The sequence below is a fragment of the Artemia franciscana genome, chromosome 2 (genome assembly GCF_032884065.1).
Source record: "Artemia franciscana chromosome 2, ASM3288406v1, whole genome shotgun sequence".
In the NCBI taxonomy this organism is placed as follows: Eukaryota; Metazoa; Arthropoda; class Branchiopoda; order Anostraca; family Artemiidae; genus Artemia; species Artemia franciscana.
In genome coordinates, this window is record NC_088864.1 from 17,980,328 (window position 1) to 17,997,916 (window position 17,589).

At 33.5% G+C, this 17,589-nt stretch overlaps 1 protein-coding gene across 1 annotated transcript in view; it reads right to left on the reverse strand.

Annotated features, from left to right (window-relative positions):
- Positions 1-17,589, reverse strand: part of LOC136038061 (centrosomal protein of 97 kDa-like) — a gene marked incomplete in the record, with an annotated part of 130,706 nt that overhangs the window by 38,406 nt on the left and 74,711 nt on the right. Inside the window, 2 exon segments of the mRNA XM_065721023.1 lie at positions 3,617-3,825; positions 8,740-8,823. Of these exon segments, the coding sequence (XP_065577095.1) occupies positions 3,617-3,825; positions 8,740-8,823 (293 nt within the window).

Consider the following 17,589-nt stretch of genomic DNA (forward strand, 5'->3'; position numbering starts at 1 on the left):
GAGTTTAACTTGCAGCCTCTCCCCCGGGGACTGTGGGGAGATTAAATCGTCTCCAAAGACACAGTTATTAGGTTTTTCGACTATGCTGAACAGAATGGCTATGTCAAAATTTTAATCCGGTGACTTTGAGGGAAAAATGAGCATGGGAGGGGGCCTAGGTGCCCTCCGATTTTTGGTGACTTAAAAAGGGCACTAGAACTTCTAATTTTCTTTTAGGGGATGTTTCCCCCTATTTCCTAAATTAAGGCTAATTTTCTCAGGTTCGTAAGTTTTGATGGGTAAGACTAAACTTGGTGAACCTTATATATTTTTCCCAACTTCGTTTTAACTATACTAGGCGTGTGTTGCATCGATAAGTTACAAGAGCAATGAGTTACAAGAGCAATAACGTTGTTCCAGCTTGGTGTAACTATACTAGGCGTGTGTTGCATTGTTGAGTTACAAGAGCAATAACGTTGTTCCTGGTTTAACTATACTAGGCGTGTGTTGCGTCGATGAGTTACAAGAGCAATAACGTTGTTCCTGGTGTAACTATACTAGGCGTGTGTTGCATTGTTGAGTTACAAGAGCAATAACGTTGTTCCTGGTTTAACTATACTAGGCGTGTGTTGCGTCGATGAGTTACAAGAGCAATAACGTTGTTCCAGCTTGGTGTAACTATACTAGGCGTGTGTTGCATTGTTGAGTTACAAGAGCAATAACGTTGTTCCTGGTTTAACTATACTAGGCGTGTGTTGCGTCGATGAGTTACAAGAGCAATAACGTTGTTCCAGCTTGGTGTAACTATACTAGGCGTGTGTTGCATTGTTGAGTTACAAGAGCAATAACGTTGTTCCTGGTTTAACTATACTAGGCGTGTGTTGCGTCGATGAGTTACAAGAGCAATAACGATGATTTACAACAGTAATAACGTTGTTCCAACTTGGCTTAACTATACTAAGAGTGTATTGCATCGATTCCACTAAGAAACTGCTATAGCATTAATTATGTCTATGGGACACTAGAACGTTGATTTTAATGCAAGTGTAAGACCTTTCTTTCACAAAAGTATAAATTGACCAATTCACACGCACGTTTCCTTTTATAGTAAAACATTGTTTGTTATGCATCATGAGATGATTTTGTAGGAAGAAATAAGTGTAATTGTAATACCTCAATAATTCTTTTGAAATCAATTATGTTCACTCAGAAACAAGGATGCAGAAAATAAGGAATGCTTATAAAGAGGCAAAGCGTATCATATTAGACCGTTATATCCCCGGTACTGTCTAAATAACGACAATAAGAACATAAAAAGAAACTGACCGCTTTTCACATGCAACAAAAAGGTATCAATATGCCACTGTTCAAATACTTACGGAACAGACGTAAGGAAAACCGTTTCCTCGTGATATTAATCAGTTTCACTGAAAATACAAATTTGTAAAAGCAAAAGAAAACAACAGCCCCTTCAAAAAATAACAAATTCGAACACTTCATCCTTGGTATTATCTCAGCACCAACCACAACAATACTAAAAGACATACATCTATTTTCACAAGCATCAAAAATCTGCCAATATTTTCAAGCCCTCACAAAGCAGGCATAATGTCAAGCATTTTCAAAAGGCATCAATCATTTTGACTGAAAAGTTAAGTTCGCGAAAACCAACAACCAAGAACCAAAATGGTAAAAAATTCGAGCACTACGTCCCTGATAGTAGCGACAACAAGAACCTACGAAGATTTTGCTCTTTAACCAAATAACCTTCAACAAATCAATTCTCCCATAGTGACAAAATAAACTTATGACAACCGTTTCCTGCGTACATAAATCATTTTCATAAAAGAAGATTTTACAAAACCAACAATGCAAAAAAAAAAAAAATCTAGAAAACTCGATCAAGTTAAAACAAATCAGTTAGCAAACTCGATCCCTACATCCCTGGTTTTATCTTAGCAGCGACAACAAGAAAACAAGAAGAAATTGATCAAAAAATGGTGTCGATACTTCTATTTGCAAGTGCTTTCAAATCCCAGATTTAAGAAAACTGATGACAAAAAAAAAAAAAAAAAAAAAAAAAAAAAAAAAAAAAAAAAAAAAAAAAAAAAAAAAAAAAAAAAAAAAAAAAGAGAGAGAGAAAGCCACGAGGAAAAGAAAAAATAATCACAAAATGAAGCTCTTTGGTTGGAAAAGGCACAGAGCTTTCTTGAAATTTATTAAAAATTATAGCTTTAAATAAGATAGGAAAGGAGGGAGTATTTATACAAAATTGTTTCATTTTGAATTTTATACCCGGGGCTAGACATGAAATTTTTTTTCTTTATTTTTTTTTGTAGAAATAGTGGAGCAATATTATTTCGATCTTAATTGACTGCCAACGGGAATTTTTCAGTTCTTAGTCTTGACAAAAAAGTCTTGTTTAACTGATATGTACTTCATAAAATTTGAGAAGCTCTAGTATACACTTTACATGCAGAAATATCTTCCAGTATTGCTAAACTCTTTTATTTTTATCAGTCATTAGCCAATTAAAATTTTTATGTACTTCAAGGTTTTGGTATTTGGATTTTGTGAGAAGGCAAATATTTTTGATAATGCATAAAGAAAAGGATTTTAAGGTTTCATGTTTAAGATATTAAGAAGCCAAATAGACCGCAAAAGTAAGATAAACGACATATAAAGATAAAATGGATATATTTGAAAGGAAAATTAAAAAGGAAGATACATTGCTGATTTTACCTTGAAATGCCGAATCGAGAATCTACATAAGGGTTAAGGAACGTTTTAGTTTGGACTTTTCTAACACTTTTATTTTAAATTCATCAGTCAGAAGATTAAAACTTCAAAGAAGTTTTGGATGAAATATCTTTTTATTTTTTAATGAAACAAAAAATGTTTTTAGAAAAAAGAAAAGAAAAGAAGATGTACTATAATGCCGGCTACAGAAGCCCCAAAACGACGGACCCTTAATGTATACTCACTTGAAGCAGTCACTTTTATGCTAAAATCTAAATGACATTAAAAATTACATTTCTATGTCATTTTATGTTAAATTAAAAAATGAAGAATGAGAAGATTTAATTTTCTGTCATAAAAAATTTTCTGTCATAAAAATCACTCTCTTGAAGCTGTCATTTTTATGTTAAAACCTAAATAACATTAAAAATGATATTTTTCTGTCATTTTAATTTAAAATAAAAAATGAAGCATGAGAAAATTTAATTTTCTGTCCTAAGAAATTTCCAAAAGACAAGAAGAGTTTTGGAAAAAAATAATCTTTTTATTTTATGAATAAAAATTTTAGGAAAATTGAAGTTTTTAATAAAAATATTTTTAGAAAAAGAAAAGAAAATAAAATGTACCATAATGGCTGCTCCAAAAACCACACAACGACACACCCTTAATGTATATTTTCTTAAAGCTTTCACTTTTACTAATTTTGAGACACCTCTAAGCACTTGTAAGCACTCATAAAGCTAATAACAGTAATCAAGATGCTAAATAATATTCCATTTTGGGAAGATCCAAAGGGCGTTCTTAGTCAATATCATTGAATATCATCCCCCCTCCGTATTTGTTGTATGTAGACGTCTTCTTAAAAAAAAACAAGTGAAATGAGTTTGAGCATAGTTACCGAAATTTAATGGGGGAACTGAATGATGCATTTTTGACATGCGTAGAACCTTTTCAAGTCGTTCTTCTTCATTTTCGTTAATACCAGTCACAGATCTGCCAATCTTCGGGCTAGGGAAGTTTCTATTTAAGTATTCAACAGCAGCTTCGTGTTCACCAGGCTTAAAATGACGCCCTTTTCCCTGAGAGTACAGCCACTCACCTTTGAGCCTGAAAAAAGGTCTTGGGTCTTCACTGAATCTGCTAAACGATTCAGAATACAAACTTTGTTCAAAACTTTCAGAATTATGAGAATGGCAGTATTCTACAAATTGAAGGTGGAAATTGAAAGGTCTACAGCCTTCTTTAAGAGTCAAAAGTGATTGTAGGAAAACCAGCCCCCCTTCTTTACCCTGGAGCAAATTCTACAATGAGGGTATACTTGATCCAGGATGTCTGATTGGATAAAAAATTTCAGGGATCCTTTTCTGGGCCAAGGAAATCATACATTTTGTTGAAAGTGGAGGGAGGAATGGACCAAGAACGTTTTGTTTCTGATTTTTATTCATTTCTACGTAGACTGAGCTAAATAGATTTAGAGTGCTCGATCTCGAGTGTTAAAATAACGAAAAGGTTTGTGTCAAGAATGGCTTTGAGGATTAGGTTGAAATTGTCAGGGAGTCTTGGTGGGGGTGGGTGGGTTGTGTGGCAAACGGACCTCAAAATTTGACTTAGGGGAGACTTTGGATTGTTCGGATTTTCAACACAATTGAATAAAATCCCCCCTCTATTCACCCATAATTCCATAGTAAATCTGTTTTTAAAAATTATTACACAAAATTACTTTTATTTCAAAGCGCCTCGCCAAAATCTTAACTTTTAAGCAGAAAGACTGAACAGACTATTATTAACCAGCCAACAAAACTATGAAAAGAAGTTAATTTAAATTAAAAAAAAAAAAAAAAAAAAAAAATCAGAGAACATTAAAGAGCTCTGTTAAAATGAAAAAACGGGAAGAAATAAATTCATGCAATAATTCAAACATTAAGGAATAAAAATTATCATCAATTAATAGATGAGATACAAACAAAACAAAGATGAACAACCAAAAAAAAAAAAAAAAAAAACACAAAAAAAAAAAAAAAGAAAGTTAAACTGGAAACGAACAGAAATTGCCACAATCAGGAGTAGAGATAACACTGCCTAGGCATTCTAAAGGCTAGAGCGTCATTTGCTCGTTACTGAGAAAAATTTGTATTTCGAGCAGCGTCTTTTATTTATCATAACGCCACAAAGAAAAAAAAATGACATAAAACGAATTATTAAGGTTTATAAATAGGAGTTTGCAACCTATCTCCTTTCTTTAACAGCTTGGGTGACATGTTCAACAGTGTAGTTTGCATGTTCAACACGGCTCAAATCCACGATATAGTTTTTATTTGTCAAAATATCAACAACAAAAACACCAAAAAATGACGATAATCACCAAGGTTACTGAAAAGAACCAATAAAAGTAGACTCAATGTTTATATATAATGGTATTCATTCCTGAAAGTTTCAGCAATTTCTGATTTATTAATGTTGTAAACGAGAAAATGTTTAAAATATATTTTGTTTTATCTAAATCTTAAAAGTTAAGCCTTTAGAAGGCTCAAAGGGCGCTAGCTCCAGTCCAGTTCGTGGTGACTTCTGTCCATTCTAAATTTGACATTTTAAATCTAAATTTTAATTTAAATCTAATCAAACTAAATTTTAATTTTGAATTTGGTCACTCATTTTAATTTCGTTCGTTTTGGGTCTCATTTATTCATTGATAGTGATTTCTATTGGTTTTAAGTTTGAAGTATTATTCGACTTGATTTCTGCCAGCCGTTCGTTTTAATAGGGCTCCTTACTTTTCTTTGAAAAACTTTTTTTTTTACAATTTTGTAGTTTATCAATCAAATATTGAGACATGTAGGATAAAATCAGGATTTTAGTCAACATTTTGTTTGTTATTTTTTTACACTCCAATCACTTAAAACTCTTCAAAAGGCTGTAAACAATAAATTTCCAGTCAAATCACATCTCTTTTCCAGTCAAAAACACAAATGACACATTGAAGCCATTTCGCTCATTACTTAGGTAGCGCGCCACGGCGTTTCTATTTTACCGTGTTTCCTCTACTATTCGTTTGTTTCCAATTTTAATAATTAATTTTTCAAGTTAATACAACATGATACGTCCCTAGTTCCAGCGTAAATAGAAATAGAAACATATCTAATGAAATTTTAAAATCAAAGTAAAATTTTCTTCGAATTTCAAAATCAAAAAGCTAGGGAAAAAATAAAAATAGTGACAAAAATCTCCCTTTCTATGCCATATACAAAAACAGGTCAAGATTAAAATTTCGTAAAAAAAAATTGAATGGTCTTGAATATGACAACATTGAAACTTTTAAAGTTTAGCTGGGATTTCGACATTATTTTGTACGTCTCGCATTCGCGATTAATATCAGCGGAGAAATTTTTTTCCTGACAGTGTTCGCAATTTCAATTTTCAAAATAACTTATCATAGAATCTATTTACTTCAGAAGTTCACCATTCAAGGGTTAAAAAAACAAAATTGATGCCCTCCCCTAAAAAAACCCAGTGAACTCGACTTTTCTAATCAGCATCTAGTATTATTAATTATAAAAAATATACCAGGAAAATGCCCTGATACTTGAAAAGATCATCTACTACTGATTGTGATATTACAGTATAGGATCAGCAAAACAATTTAGGTCAATAGGATAAAATTTTGACTTCATACATTGCCCTGCTGATCTTTCCTTTAAAAATAACTTAGAAAACGGCCTTTAGCAATTTCCTCAGTAGTGCGGAAATGTTCGATACGAACATTAAGCGAGGTAGCAACGATGTTCTTTTCCTGGGCCCAGCCGTGCAATCTGGATCGGAAGCATCAAAGTTCAATAAAACTTAAACTGGCCTGCTGATCTTAAATTTGAGAACAACTTAGCAAATAGTCTTTAGCAATTATCTTGCAAGTGCAAAATATCCGATACGACCTCTAAGCGCGGTAGCGACGATATTCTCTTCCTGGGGTTAGCAGAAATCAGGATGATCAAGGTTCGATGAAACTTACATTACCCTGCTGATCCTCCCTTTGAGAAAAATTGAGGAAAGGGCCTTTAGCAATCATCTCAGGAGTGTGAAAATGTCCGATACGAACTTTAAGCGTGGCAAGTGACAATATTCTTTTCCTAAGCCCAGCCGGGCATTTGGATCTGGAGGATTAAAGTTCGATGGAACTTAAATTGACCAATTGATTTGCCCTTTGAGAGCAACTTAGCAAAGGCCCTTTAGCATTTATCTCAGAAGTGCGAAAATGTTCGATACAAACTTTAACCGTAGTAGGGACGGTTTTCTTTTCTAAGGCTCAGTCGGACAATTTGGATCGGCAAAATTAAAGTTCGATGGAACTTAAATTGACCTACTGATCTGTCCTTCGAGAGTAATTTAGCAAAGGCCCTTTAGCAATTATCTCAGAAGTGCGAAAATGTTCGATAGGAACTCTAAGCGTGGTAGCGACGATATTCTTTTCCTAGGCTCAGCCGGGCAGACATACTGATCTGGGCTTGAAAGCAACTTAGCAAAGATCCTTTAGCAATTATCTCAGAAGTGCGAAAATATCCAATACGGCCATTAAGTGTGACAGCAACGATACGGTTTTCCTCATAATCATTAATTATTCACAACCAGCTTTTAAGAGCCTAACTCTGGCACTAAATAAACAAAGAACGAGAATAAGAACGCATATTCTCTTTTTGTTTGTCACAACAAAAATACTAGCTAGTAAAGTATATTAAAACTGTCTTGTTGAAATAGTTCCAGGAACAAAAAGACAAATTTACCAATATGCCGGTAAGAAGAGAAACAATGTAAAATATTCACAAAAGCTATTCATCTTCCATAGCTTTTGGAGTAAGCATAACGAGGAAAAACTGTGGAAAACAGATCGATTATAGTTTATGGATATGGGTATTCTCCAGGGAAATGAACCTTGGAATCCCGACTTTTACTAGTTATGGAAAAAAGTTGTAATTTTAATATGAGTTGTAATTTAAAAAAAAAAGTTGTAAATTTTATTATGAGAACAAAAACTTTACACTTAATAAAAAGAAGTAAAATAGCATACCAAATTAAAAATAATAATCTAAATAGTAAATCATATCAATAATAGGGATAACAATCAGAGAACGTAAAGTAATTAAAAGTATTTTGTGGCTTTAAAAAAGACATAAAACCAAAATGAAGAATCATGACTAAAATGACTCATTTTTTTTGTTCCATTTGCAATAATTAATTTATGTTTTATTATTGTTCCATAATAAAAGATCTAAAGCGAACTAACAAACCACGACAGAGAAAAATAACGTGAAAAAAAAGAAACAAAAGAAACATAGAGTAGTAAACAAGGGAGAAAAACCGAGAAGAAAAGCTATAATCCAGAAAATAAAAGCCTTAAAATTCGAAATCATATATACAATAATCACCTCTGACAAAACAAGTATTAACACAACATACTTCTTGCGTTACATCTGCCAGATACAAAAAATAGCTCATTTTGTTACTACCTGGACATTTCGGATAAAACTATTGTAAATCTGGCCTGTTTCATTTTTGATTTTAATTATTTTTTGTTTTCTGGTTACAGGTTCTCTTCTTGTTTTTCTTCCACTTTTTAATTCCCTGCTGTTTCTGTTTTCGTTTCTTGTTTTTTTTTTCTTCAGCACCAAAGACGCCTTGATTCAAGCGGAAAATCTTTTCAGGAACTCTGCTTAGGAGCTGTTTCTGTCAACGCCATAACAAAGATTTTTGTTCGGGGGGGGGGGGGGGGGTACAAAACCTTACAAAATTCATCGTAAATTTGGTTAAATGCATTGTTGTTACTTTTTTACGCGTTGCACAAAAATCCGTGGGAATTCAAACCCAGTAACCCAGGATACGGCCTTGCTCTCTGTATGACTGAGAATTTAAGACTTTTCAGATATTAGTTTTATTTAACTCCATTAGCTCAACAGAAAAAATCAAACAACTTTTGTTGTCACAAATTTCTTGTATGAAACAACTCATTGACAGAAATAAAAACGTGGAACATACCTTTCTTTTTCATTGACTATTTCGCCATCTAATATCTTCAAAGACAAAAGCCAATTAACTGTAAAGGGACGATAATCAAATTCTCTGAAAAAAATATACTGTTTTGTATAAAAAAATTCAGTGAAAAGCTTATATTAAAAAAAGCTTAGAAACAATAGAGAAATTTTCTCAAGACAGTGGAATTCAATTCAGTGAATATTTAGGCCCTATGTCCAAGGTCCGTCTTTAGCACAACACCAATATATATATATATATATATATATATATATATATATATATATATATATATATATATATATATAAAGAAATATTACTATTTATTTTGATACTAATTTAGATTGATTCGGGAACCACCTGTTTTATCCCCAAATCATTACTAATGAGAGAAGATTTTTCAAAAAGTATTGTTTGGCTGGGATTAATAAATATATCGGAAGCTAAAGCAGAATCAAAGGAGTTATGAGAACTATTAGAAATTAATACTTTGTCTATGTCTTCTTTATGCTAGTGTAGCCGTTTTCCTAGATTCTGATGAGGTCTACCAACATAGTAATTGCCAAAGTTGCATGAAATCGAGAATTGTTTCTAAGCTGTGTTTGGTTGTTATGGAAAGGCAGTGTGGTCTTTGTTGCTATTTAAAGCTTATATTATAAGATTAAATCTCAAATCATTCCGCAACTCGTTTATATAGTTTAGCCTCGATAATTCGTATTTTTCTATTTTCAAATTACATACCACGTCAGTTTTTCTTTCATATTATGTTTTTTTTACCATACTTAAAAGCCAAAGCCGTGAAACCGAGAAACAGTCCTAAAACAAGCATTATAAAAAGAACTATTTAATCAGCATCATACAAAGGTATTAGCTTGATTTTCATTGGAAGCAAATTATTAAACATGATGATACATATTGGACTAGGACGTACTGTAGATAAAGAGAAGACCAGTGCAATTTTAGAAACGGGAGTAGATGCGTCAACCAAATTGTCACTCTTAGACTATTAACTGACAACTGTCAGAATCATCAGACCCTTTAATCCTCAGTTTTACATATGAACAGGCATTCGATTCAGTAGAAAAAAGCTTTATTGAAGGTTCTATCTCTGAATGGTATACCAGATAACTATATTTCAATGATTAGTCATATATACGAGAATAACATTGCTGCTGTTACGCAGGTTGCAAGGTTAGTAGTTGATTCGGTGTGGAATCCCGAGTTAAGCAAGGTTTTGTCCTCCATTTATATGGATTATTTGGTGGACTTTTTCCGAAGGAACACTACAAAGATTATTGGAGAGCATGGTATCAAATGAGATGATACATGTCTCCTAGACTTGACTGTTCGAATGGTTTGAGTATCAAAAACACGTACAAAAACGAGTCTGAGAATTGAATGCTAAGAAGATCGGATTGCTTTGACTAGGAATAAATGAGGGTGAAGTTATTATGCTAGGTAGAGGGAAAATGGGTCAACTGGATAGCTTTACTTATCTAGATGTTAGTAAATATGGTGGATGTGGTGAAGACAAAAAAATTATTAATAGAACAGCCGAGACGCAGAGTTTTTCTTATTACTTGAAAAGTCAAGAAGAATAGAAAAATAAGCCCCCAAACTAAGGTTTGAATATTGGAAGTCATGGTAATGACAGTAGTTAGGTGTGGGTCAGAAATGTGGGCACCTCGGAAGGCCTGTTAAATGTTTTCCAGAAGAATGGTCGAAGTATAGCTTTAAGCACTCGTTTGACTGACCGTACATCCAACAATTAGCTGTACAAAAAAAGGTGGTTCGATCCACTTTCTGTATATATACGTAAAGAAAGTTTAAGATGGCAAGGACAAGTTTTTGCAAATGAAGGATGACACATTGCCTAAGATTGTATTTTTTCGCAATCTACCCGAAAGCAGGTCGTCCCCAAATGGGGTGGGATAAGGTCACAAGAATGTATTTAAAGGAAATAAAACCTTCACGGAAGTGGTAAAGAGCAAAGATTTTAACAGACTAGGATCAAGGAGAAGCGTGCATAGCAGTGTTGGCGTTATACGGCTAGATGCTTCAGTGACTTGTTAATAGTAGCATTAAATAGTGTATTTAATGTTGATTTAAATAGCACATCCTTAAATTACTGGTTTCTTCAATTTTGAAAATTCAATGCATATTATCAATAACTGTTTATAAATTATTCAATGATTGAGTACCATCTTTTATGAGACATTCCAAAGCCCAAGTAGTGTAAATCTTAGTAGCAGGCATTACTCGTCAATTAAAATTTATACGATCCTCTTGAAAAGTTATTTAGATCGCAACCGATTTTGCTTCCAATTTGAAAACTTTCGAGTTGGAATGTCATAAGCTTCTAAGTGGTGTTTAGGAAAAAAGCATGATTATTTACATAACACCACCAACTTATGTCAGCTCTTTGTTTTTAACGTTTTACACATTTTAAATTTATGGTTAACTCGTGTCTATGCTTTTCAGAATGATGTCCTGCAGAATTTTATTTCCCTGCGGCAAAGTAAAGGTAAGGTTTCCTTGAATGTATCAAGGAAAGATATTTATCAAGGAAAGACAGTACATTGGCTATTAGCCTCAGGTCAGAACATGCAAGGGCCAAGTCTTATCATGCATGTTTCTAGGGGGAAAGCGATACTTGCTAATGCTGAGGACGGATTGAAACAATTTGAATACATTATATTACATGGCCAGGTTGCTGAACGATGGGCACAGAACGAGATATTTGATATTGCCAAAGTTTTGCCGACTATAGACAGCCAAATAAGATGAAAGACCAACTCTCAACAACGAGTCAAAGGAAATTCGTCTTGTTTTCCCCGATTGATGACTAGCCAAGTGTTTTACCAGAGGCAACAATCGGAGGGAGAAGGGGAAGATTAGATAAGCCTAGCTTTTTTTTTATAGTTTTGGACTTTCAAAAACACCCTTTTTTGGTATTTCTGTTAAAAATAATGAAAAAAATATCCCACACCCAGATATTGCAATATACCCTTTTGTTTCTTCAATGAAAATAAAAATTTCAAAAAAAACCTATATATGTTTTTCTGGACGGGCGCCGCATCATCTCCTAATAATTATGCTTACGTAAAGATTCATTCTTATGGCCATGAGGAAAAACCAAAAAGGCATAATAATACAAGGCTATAGCAACTTTTTTTATGGTACAAGAGACAAACATAAATTAAAAGTTTTGTGGAGCCTAAGATCAATAAACATGGCAGCGACTTGTGTAATGTCGAATTTCCCGTAGGTGTCATTTTAATGAAAATCATCATAGGTTCAAGTCACTGTGTAGGTTCAATAACTTAAAACTACTGTTATTCTAAGTCGCGTGTACGAAAAAGAGGACTTACTCGGTCAGCATATTCAAACAGTATGTTTAATGTTGATTCCATTCAATTCAATTGCTGATTCCATTCAATTTTGAAAAGGATTAAATAAAAAAAACTAATTTTTTAGCTGAAAGTAAGGAGCGACATTAAAACTTAAAACGAACAGACATTACTCCGTATATGAAATGGGTTGTCCCCTCCGCAATCCCTCGCTCTTTACGCTAAAGCTTTTAATTGTTTTAAAAAGTAGAATTATGGCGAAAAGTCAAACTTTAGCGTAAAGAGCGAGGGATTGCGGAGGGAACAACCCATTTCATATACAGAGTAATTTCTGTTCGTTTTAAGTTTTAATGTCGCTCCTTACTTTCAGCTAAAAAAAATAGTTTTTTTTATTTAATTTCTGAACGTTTTTGAATTAATGCATGTTTGGTTTTGGCTTTCCGCACATAAATTATTAAAATGAAATTTGTATATTAATGTTTTTTTTTGGCTAAATGGCTTTCTATTAGTTTTGATCAGACGATTTTGAGAAATAAGGGGTGGAGAAGGAGGCCTAGTTGCCCTCCAAGTTTTCGGTTACTTAAAAAAGGCAACTAGAAATTTTTAATTTTTAACGAACGTTTTTATTAGTAAAAAATATACGTAACTTAAGAGTTAACTTACGTAACAAACTTTCATAATCTTATATTTTTATTATGTATACGAGGGGGTTTGTACCCTCGTTAATACCTTGCTCTTTACACTAAATCGTAAGTTTTGTCCCAATTCTTTAAGAATGACCCCTGAATCAGAAAGGCCGTAGAATAAATAGTTGAAATTACTAAAAATACTTTAGCATAAAGAGCGAGGTATTTATCTTCTCCTAAATACCTCGCTCTTTATGCTAAAGTATTTTTAGAACCCCTCATATGCGTAATAATCTGTTCGTTTTAAGTTTCAATGCTACTCCTTCCTTTCATTTGAAAAAACGTTTTCATTTTTTTTTTTCATTGTTTTCTTATAGTAATGCTAGAAAATCCTGCGCCCTTTTCATTGAATTTTTCTTCCCCCATGACAGATTCCTCCAAGGAAAGATCCTCCAACATAGCTCCCTCCCCTCAGCCCCACCCCCAAACAAAATAAAATCCCCGTGAAAACGTCTGTACACTTCCCAATAACCATTACTATATGTAAACACTGGTCAAAGTTTGTAACTTGCAGCCCCTCCCCCAGGGACTGTGGGGGATTAAATCATCCCCAAAGACATAGTTATTATGGTTTTTGACTATCTGGAACAAAATGGCTATCTCAAAATTTTGATCCGTTGACTTTGGGAAAAAATGAGCGTGGGAGGGGGCCTAGATGCCCTCCAATTTTTTGGTCACTTAAAAAGGGCACTAGAACTTTGCATTTCCGTTAGAATGAGCCCTCTTGTGACATTCTAGGGCCACTTGGTCGATACGATGACCCATGGGAAAAAGAAAAAACAAACGAAAACAAACAAACAAATAAACACGCACCCGTGATTTGTCTTCTGGCAAAAAATACAAAATTCCACATTTTTGTAGATAGGAGCTTGAAACTTCTACAGTAGGGTTCTTCTGATGGTGTCATTTTCTTTAAGATTCTACGACATTTAGGGGGTGTTTCCCCCTATTTTCTTAAATAAGGCAAATTTTCTCAGGCTCGTAACTTTTGATGGGTAAGACTAAACTTGATGAAACTTATATATTTAAAATCAGCATTAAAATTTGATTCTTTTGATGTAGCTATTGATATCAAAATTCAATTTTTTAGAGTTTTGGTTACTATTGAGCCGGGTCGCTCCTTACTACAGTTCGTTACCACGAACTGTTTGAAAAGTATGCAAGATAGATCTTTTGTACAATTGATTATAGTTTGTGTACTATTTTGTGATATTTTTTGTTACAAAATGCACAGCCGAAGCAAATGAAATCTTGGTAGTTGAATTTTTATGATCCTTTCAAAACATTATTCAGATTACAATGAAGTTTATTTTCAATCCCAAAGTTTCTGAGTTAAAAGCCATGAACCAAGGCAGAAAAATAAGCACATGACCAATTTTTGATTTCCCCATATTTTTACGTACTACTACTAACAACTCACTGCAATGCCAAACCACCTGAGACCAACAGACCTGCACTCGCTCCTCCTTCATCCCAATCTATCCAAAGCCCTTTTCTTTACACCCTCCCAAGAAGTCCCAATTTCCTTTGAATCCTTTCTTACGACCTTTTCCCATCCCATTCGGGAACGACCCGCTTTTCATTTGGACCGAGATGGATGATCGAGAAGGACAATTTTCGGCAATCTGTTATCCTTCATCCGTAAACAGTGTCCTAGACATCTCAACCTTTTTCTCATTATAGCCATAGAAAGCAGGATAGAGCCAAATATCTTATAGCTTGCTGTTTGAAATACTATCAGTCAAACGGGTACCGAAAACAATTCGTAGACAATTCCTATGGAAAGCATATAACAGATCCTCCTCCATCTTACAAAGCGTCCACATTTCAGAACCATACTTGATCACTATCATTACTGTACCTTCCAATATTCCAATCTTGGTTCGCAGAATTACCTTCCTAATCCTCTAAACCTTTTGCAAATATGAAAAACACCATATACCTCCTCCTTGATAACAGATCCTCCTCCATCTTTCATAGCGTCCACATTTCAGAACCATACTTGACCACTATCATTACTGTACCTTCCAATATTCCAATCTTGGTTCGCAGAATTACCTTCCTAATCTTCTAAACCTTTTTCAAATATGAAAAACACCATATACCTCCTCCTTGATAACAGATCCTCCTCCATCTTTCATAGCGTCCACATTTCAGAACCATACTTGACCACTATCATTACTGAAGCTTCCAATATTCTAATCTTGGTTCGCAGAATTACCTTCCTAATCTTCTAAACCTTTTTCAAATATGAAAAACACCATATGCCTCCTCCATGATAACAGATCCTCCTCCATCTTTCAAAGCGTCCACATTTCAGAACCATACTTGACCACTATCATTACAGTAGCTTCCAATATTCTAATCTTGGTTCGCAGAATTACCTTCCTAATCTTCTAAACCTTTTTCAAATATGAAAAACACCATATGCCTTGGCTATTTTATTTATTTTTACATGATTTAGGGATTTCCAATTTATTTTAACTCCTATGAATATTTTCCATAATGATTTCCAGTAGAATTACATTTTCTGCAGAATAAGATTAATAAAATATGCGTATATATGCATGCATATATATTACCAAAACATGACATTGTATAGTAAATAATTACGTTAAATCCCATAACCAGAACTGTCACATATCTCTTACTTCGCGTAAAATTTTCATAACTCCTTTATATATTACCAAATATATATTACCAAACATATATATTACCAAAACATGACATTGTATAGTAAATAATTACGTTAAATCCCATAACCAGAACTGTCACATATCTCTTACTTCGCGTAAAATTTTCATAACGAGACGATTCTTGCCCCCTCCTTTTTCAGGAGCTTTCTTTATTCTAAAATATATGAATATAAACTGTTATATTTTATCTTCTATCTTAAATTTATTTTACATTTATGCTTAAAATCAGTGGTTTAGCCAGAAAGGAAGGAAATAGTCTGAGTTTCGAGATATTACATCCCATATTCACAAGATTTTGCAAAAACATATGCTCTTGAGCACATGATGATCAAATTAGAGCATTTTCTTAAAAGTTGAATCCATGCAAGATGAGTTGACCATCAGCTGAAATAGGAACTTGCCCTCTCCTCCCGATTTAAATTTGCTATTATCAATAATTAATAAATAACATAAATACCAAATATTTTTTCTCATTAACATTTTATTTTTCTATGTGATTTTTATTTTTGCTTAAATTCGGTGGTTTATCATGGAGGGGATGGGCATCTTTATCTCCATATTTCACGTCCTGATCGTCAAATTGCTTCGCCCTGATAGTCAAAACAGCTTCATGATTGATAAAATAAGTCATGCCGCATTTCATGGGCATTTAATAAAAGACGAAACTATATATACATCCATGTCTAAGGGGTCAATCCATCTCTGGTAAGATCTGGGAATTGGAGCCACCATAAATGAGAAATTATACATAAAAAAGTTTTCTCAAATGAAAATCAAGATCGGCATCAAGAATTAAAACTTCAAAATATATTCATCAGATGAGGGGTTCCCCCTCCCCAGTCCCCAGATTTTTAAACTAAACTTTGACTTTTTGCCCCCAATGCTTTAATAACAAATTCTCAAACACAAAGACATTTGGAATGGGAGGGAAAGCACTAGAACGGAAAAGCCTATTGATAAATATTTGCTTTAAACATTAAACTCTTGGTTCAAATGTTTTAAAGGCAATCAGTAAATATTACGCTTACATTTACCTATTAACTATACCTGTTGCCCTCGTAAGTGCTTTCAGTAAAGCACTATAAATGTTTACCGTGAAGAATCGAAGGGTGATGAGAAAGACAGCTCCCTCATATACAGAACTTTCACCTGATAGCATTTTAGCCTTCTTCGGGTCAGAGTTGCTGTTTTGTGCCAAAAATGGCAGAAAACGGAACTTTATGACGGTGCGATAGGATAATTTCCGATTGATTGATCCTTCTCCCGATATTCTATGACCCTTTGTTCTACACGATCACCCCTGGGAGAAAAACAAAGGCTCTTAATTTGGATGAGTAATTAAACCAAGTAAATATTATGTATTTAGAATCAACATGAAATCAAATTTTCTTGATATATGTTTAGTTCGATACAACGAACTGTTTGATGGGCTAATTCTGACTCGAAATTCTGGCCAAATCCCACTTTATATTTATATAAATCCTAGAAAAAACAAACAACTACAAAATAAAATTTGTATAAACACAATTTTTACAAGAATGTTTCAAAGACTTGACTGATAAACAAGACCATGACTCAGAGCACATATGACTTCCTAATTTTAATTCAAACATGTTCCAGGATAGAAAGTCACGAAGTTTAATTAATAGGGTCACTTTCACCATAGCTTAGTTTCATGGACACGAACGGTCATAAATAACATTTCTTATTTGACAACTTTCTGCAATATTTCTATCCCTTTGTCATGCGAGATGGACGGCAACCATGAACGTAATTTGAGTGGTTTCGCCGTTTGTAACTTTAATTAGTCTTCCTATTCCTACCGTAGTAAATTTCATTAATTATATTGAGTAACTATATTGAATATTGAATAAAGAATGTCAGAATAAAAATTGAATAAAGAATAAAAATTAAATATTGAATAAATAAATTGTTGTTTTGAATAAAGCGATAAAAGTTGAATTGAGATTTAAAACAGATATTCTATGAGCGAAAAAAAACAACAAAAAAACAATTTTACAGCCTCCGTTAACCTCACTTGCGAAGAAAATTCTTGACTTATTTTAGAAAATTAGCGGGAGGAAGGGGAATTAATTTTGTCTTTTTAAGTGAACTGAAACAACT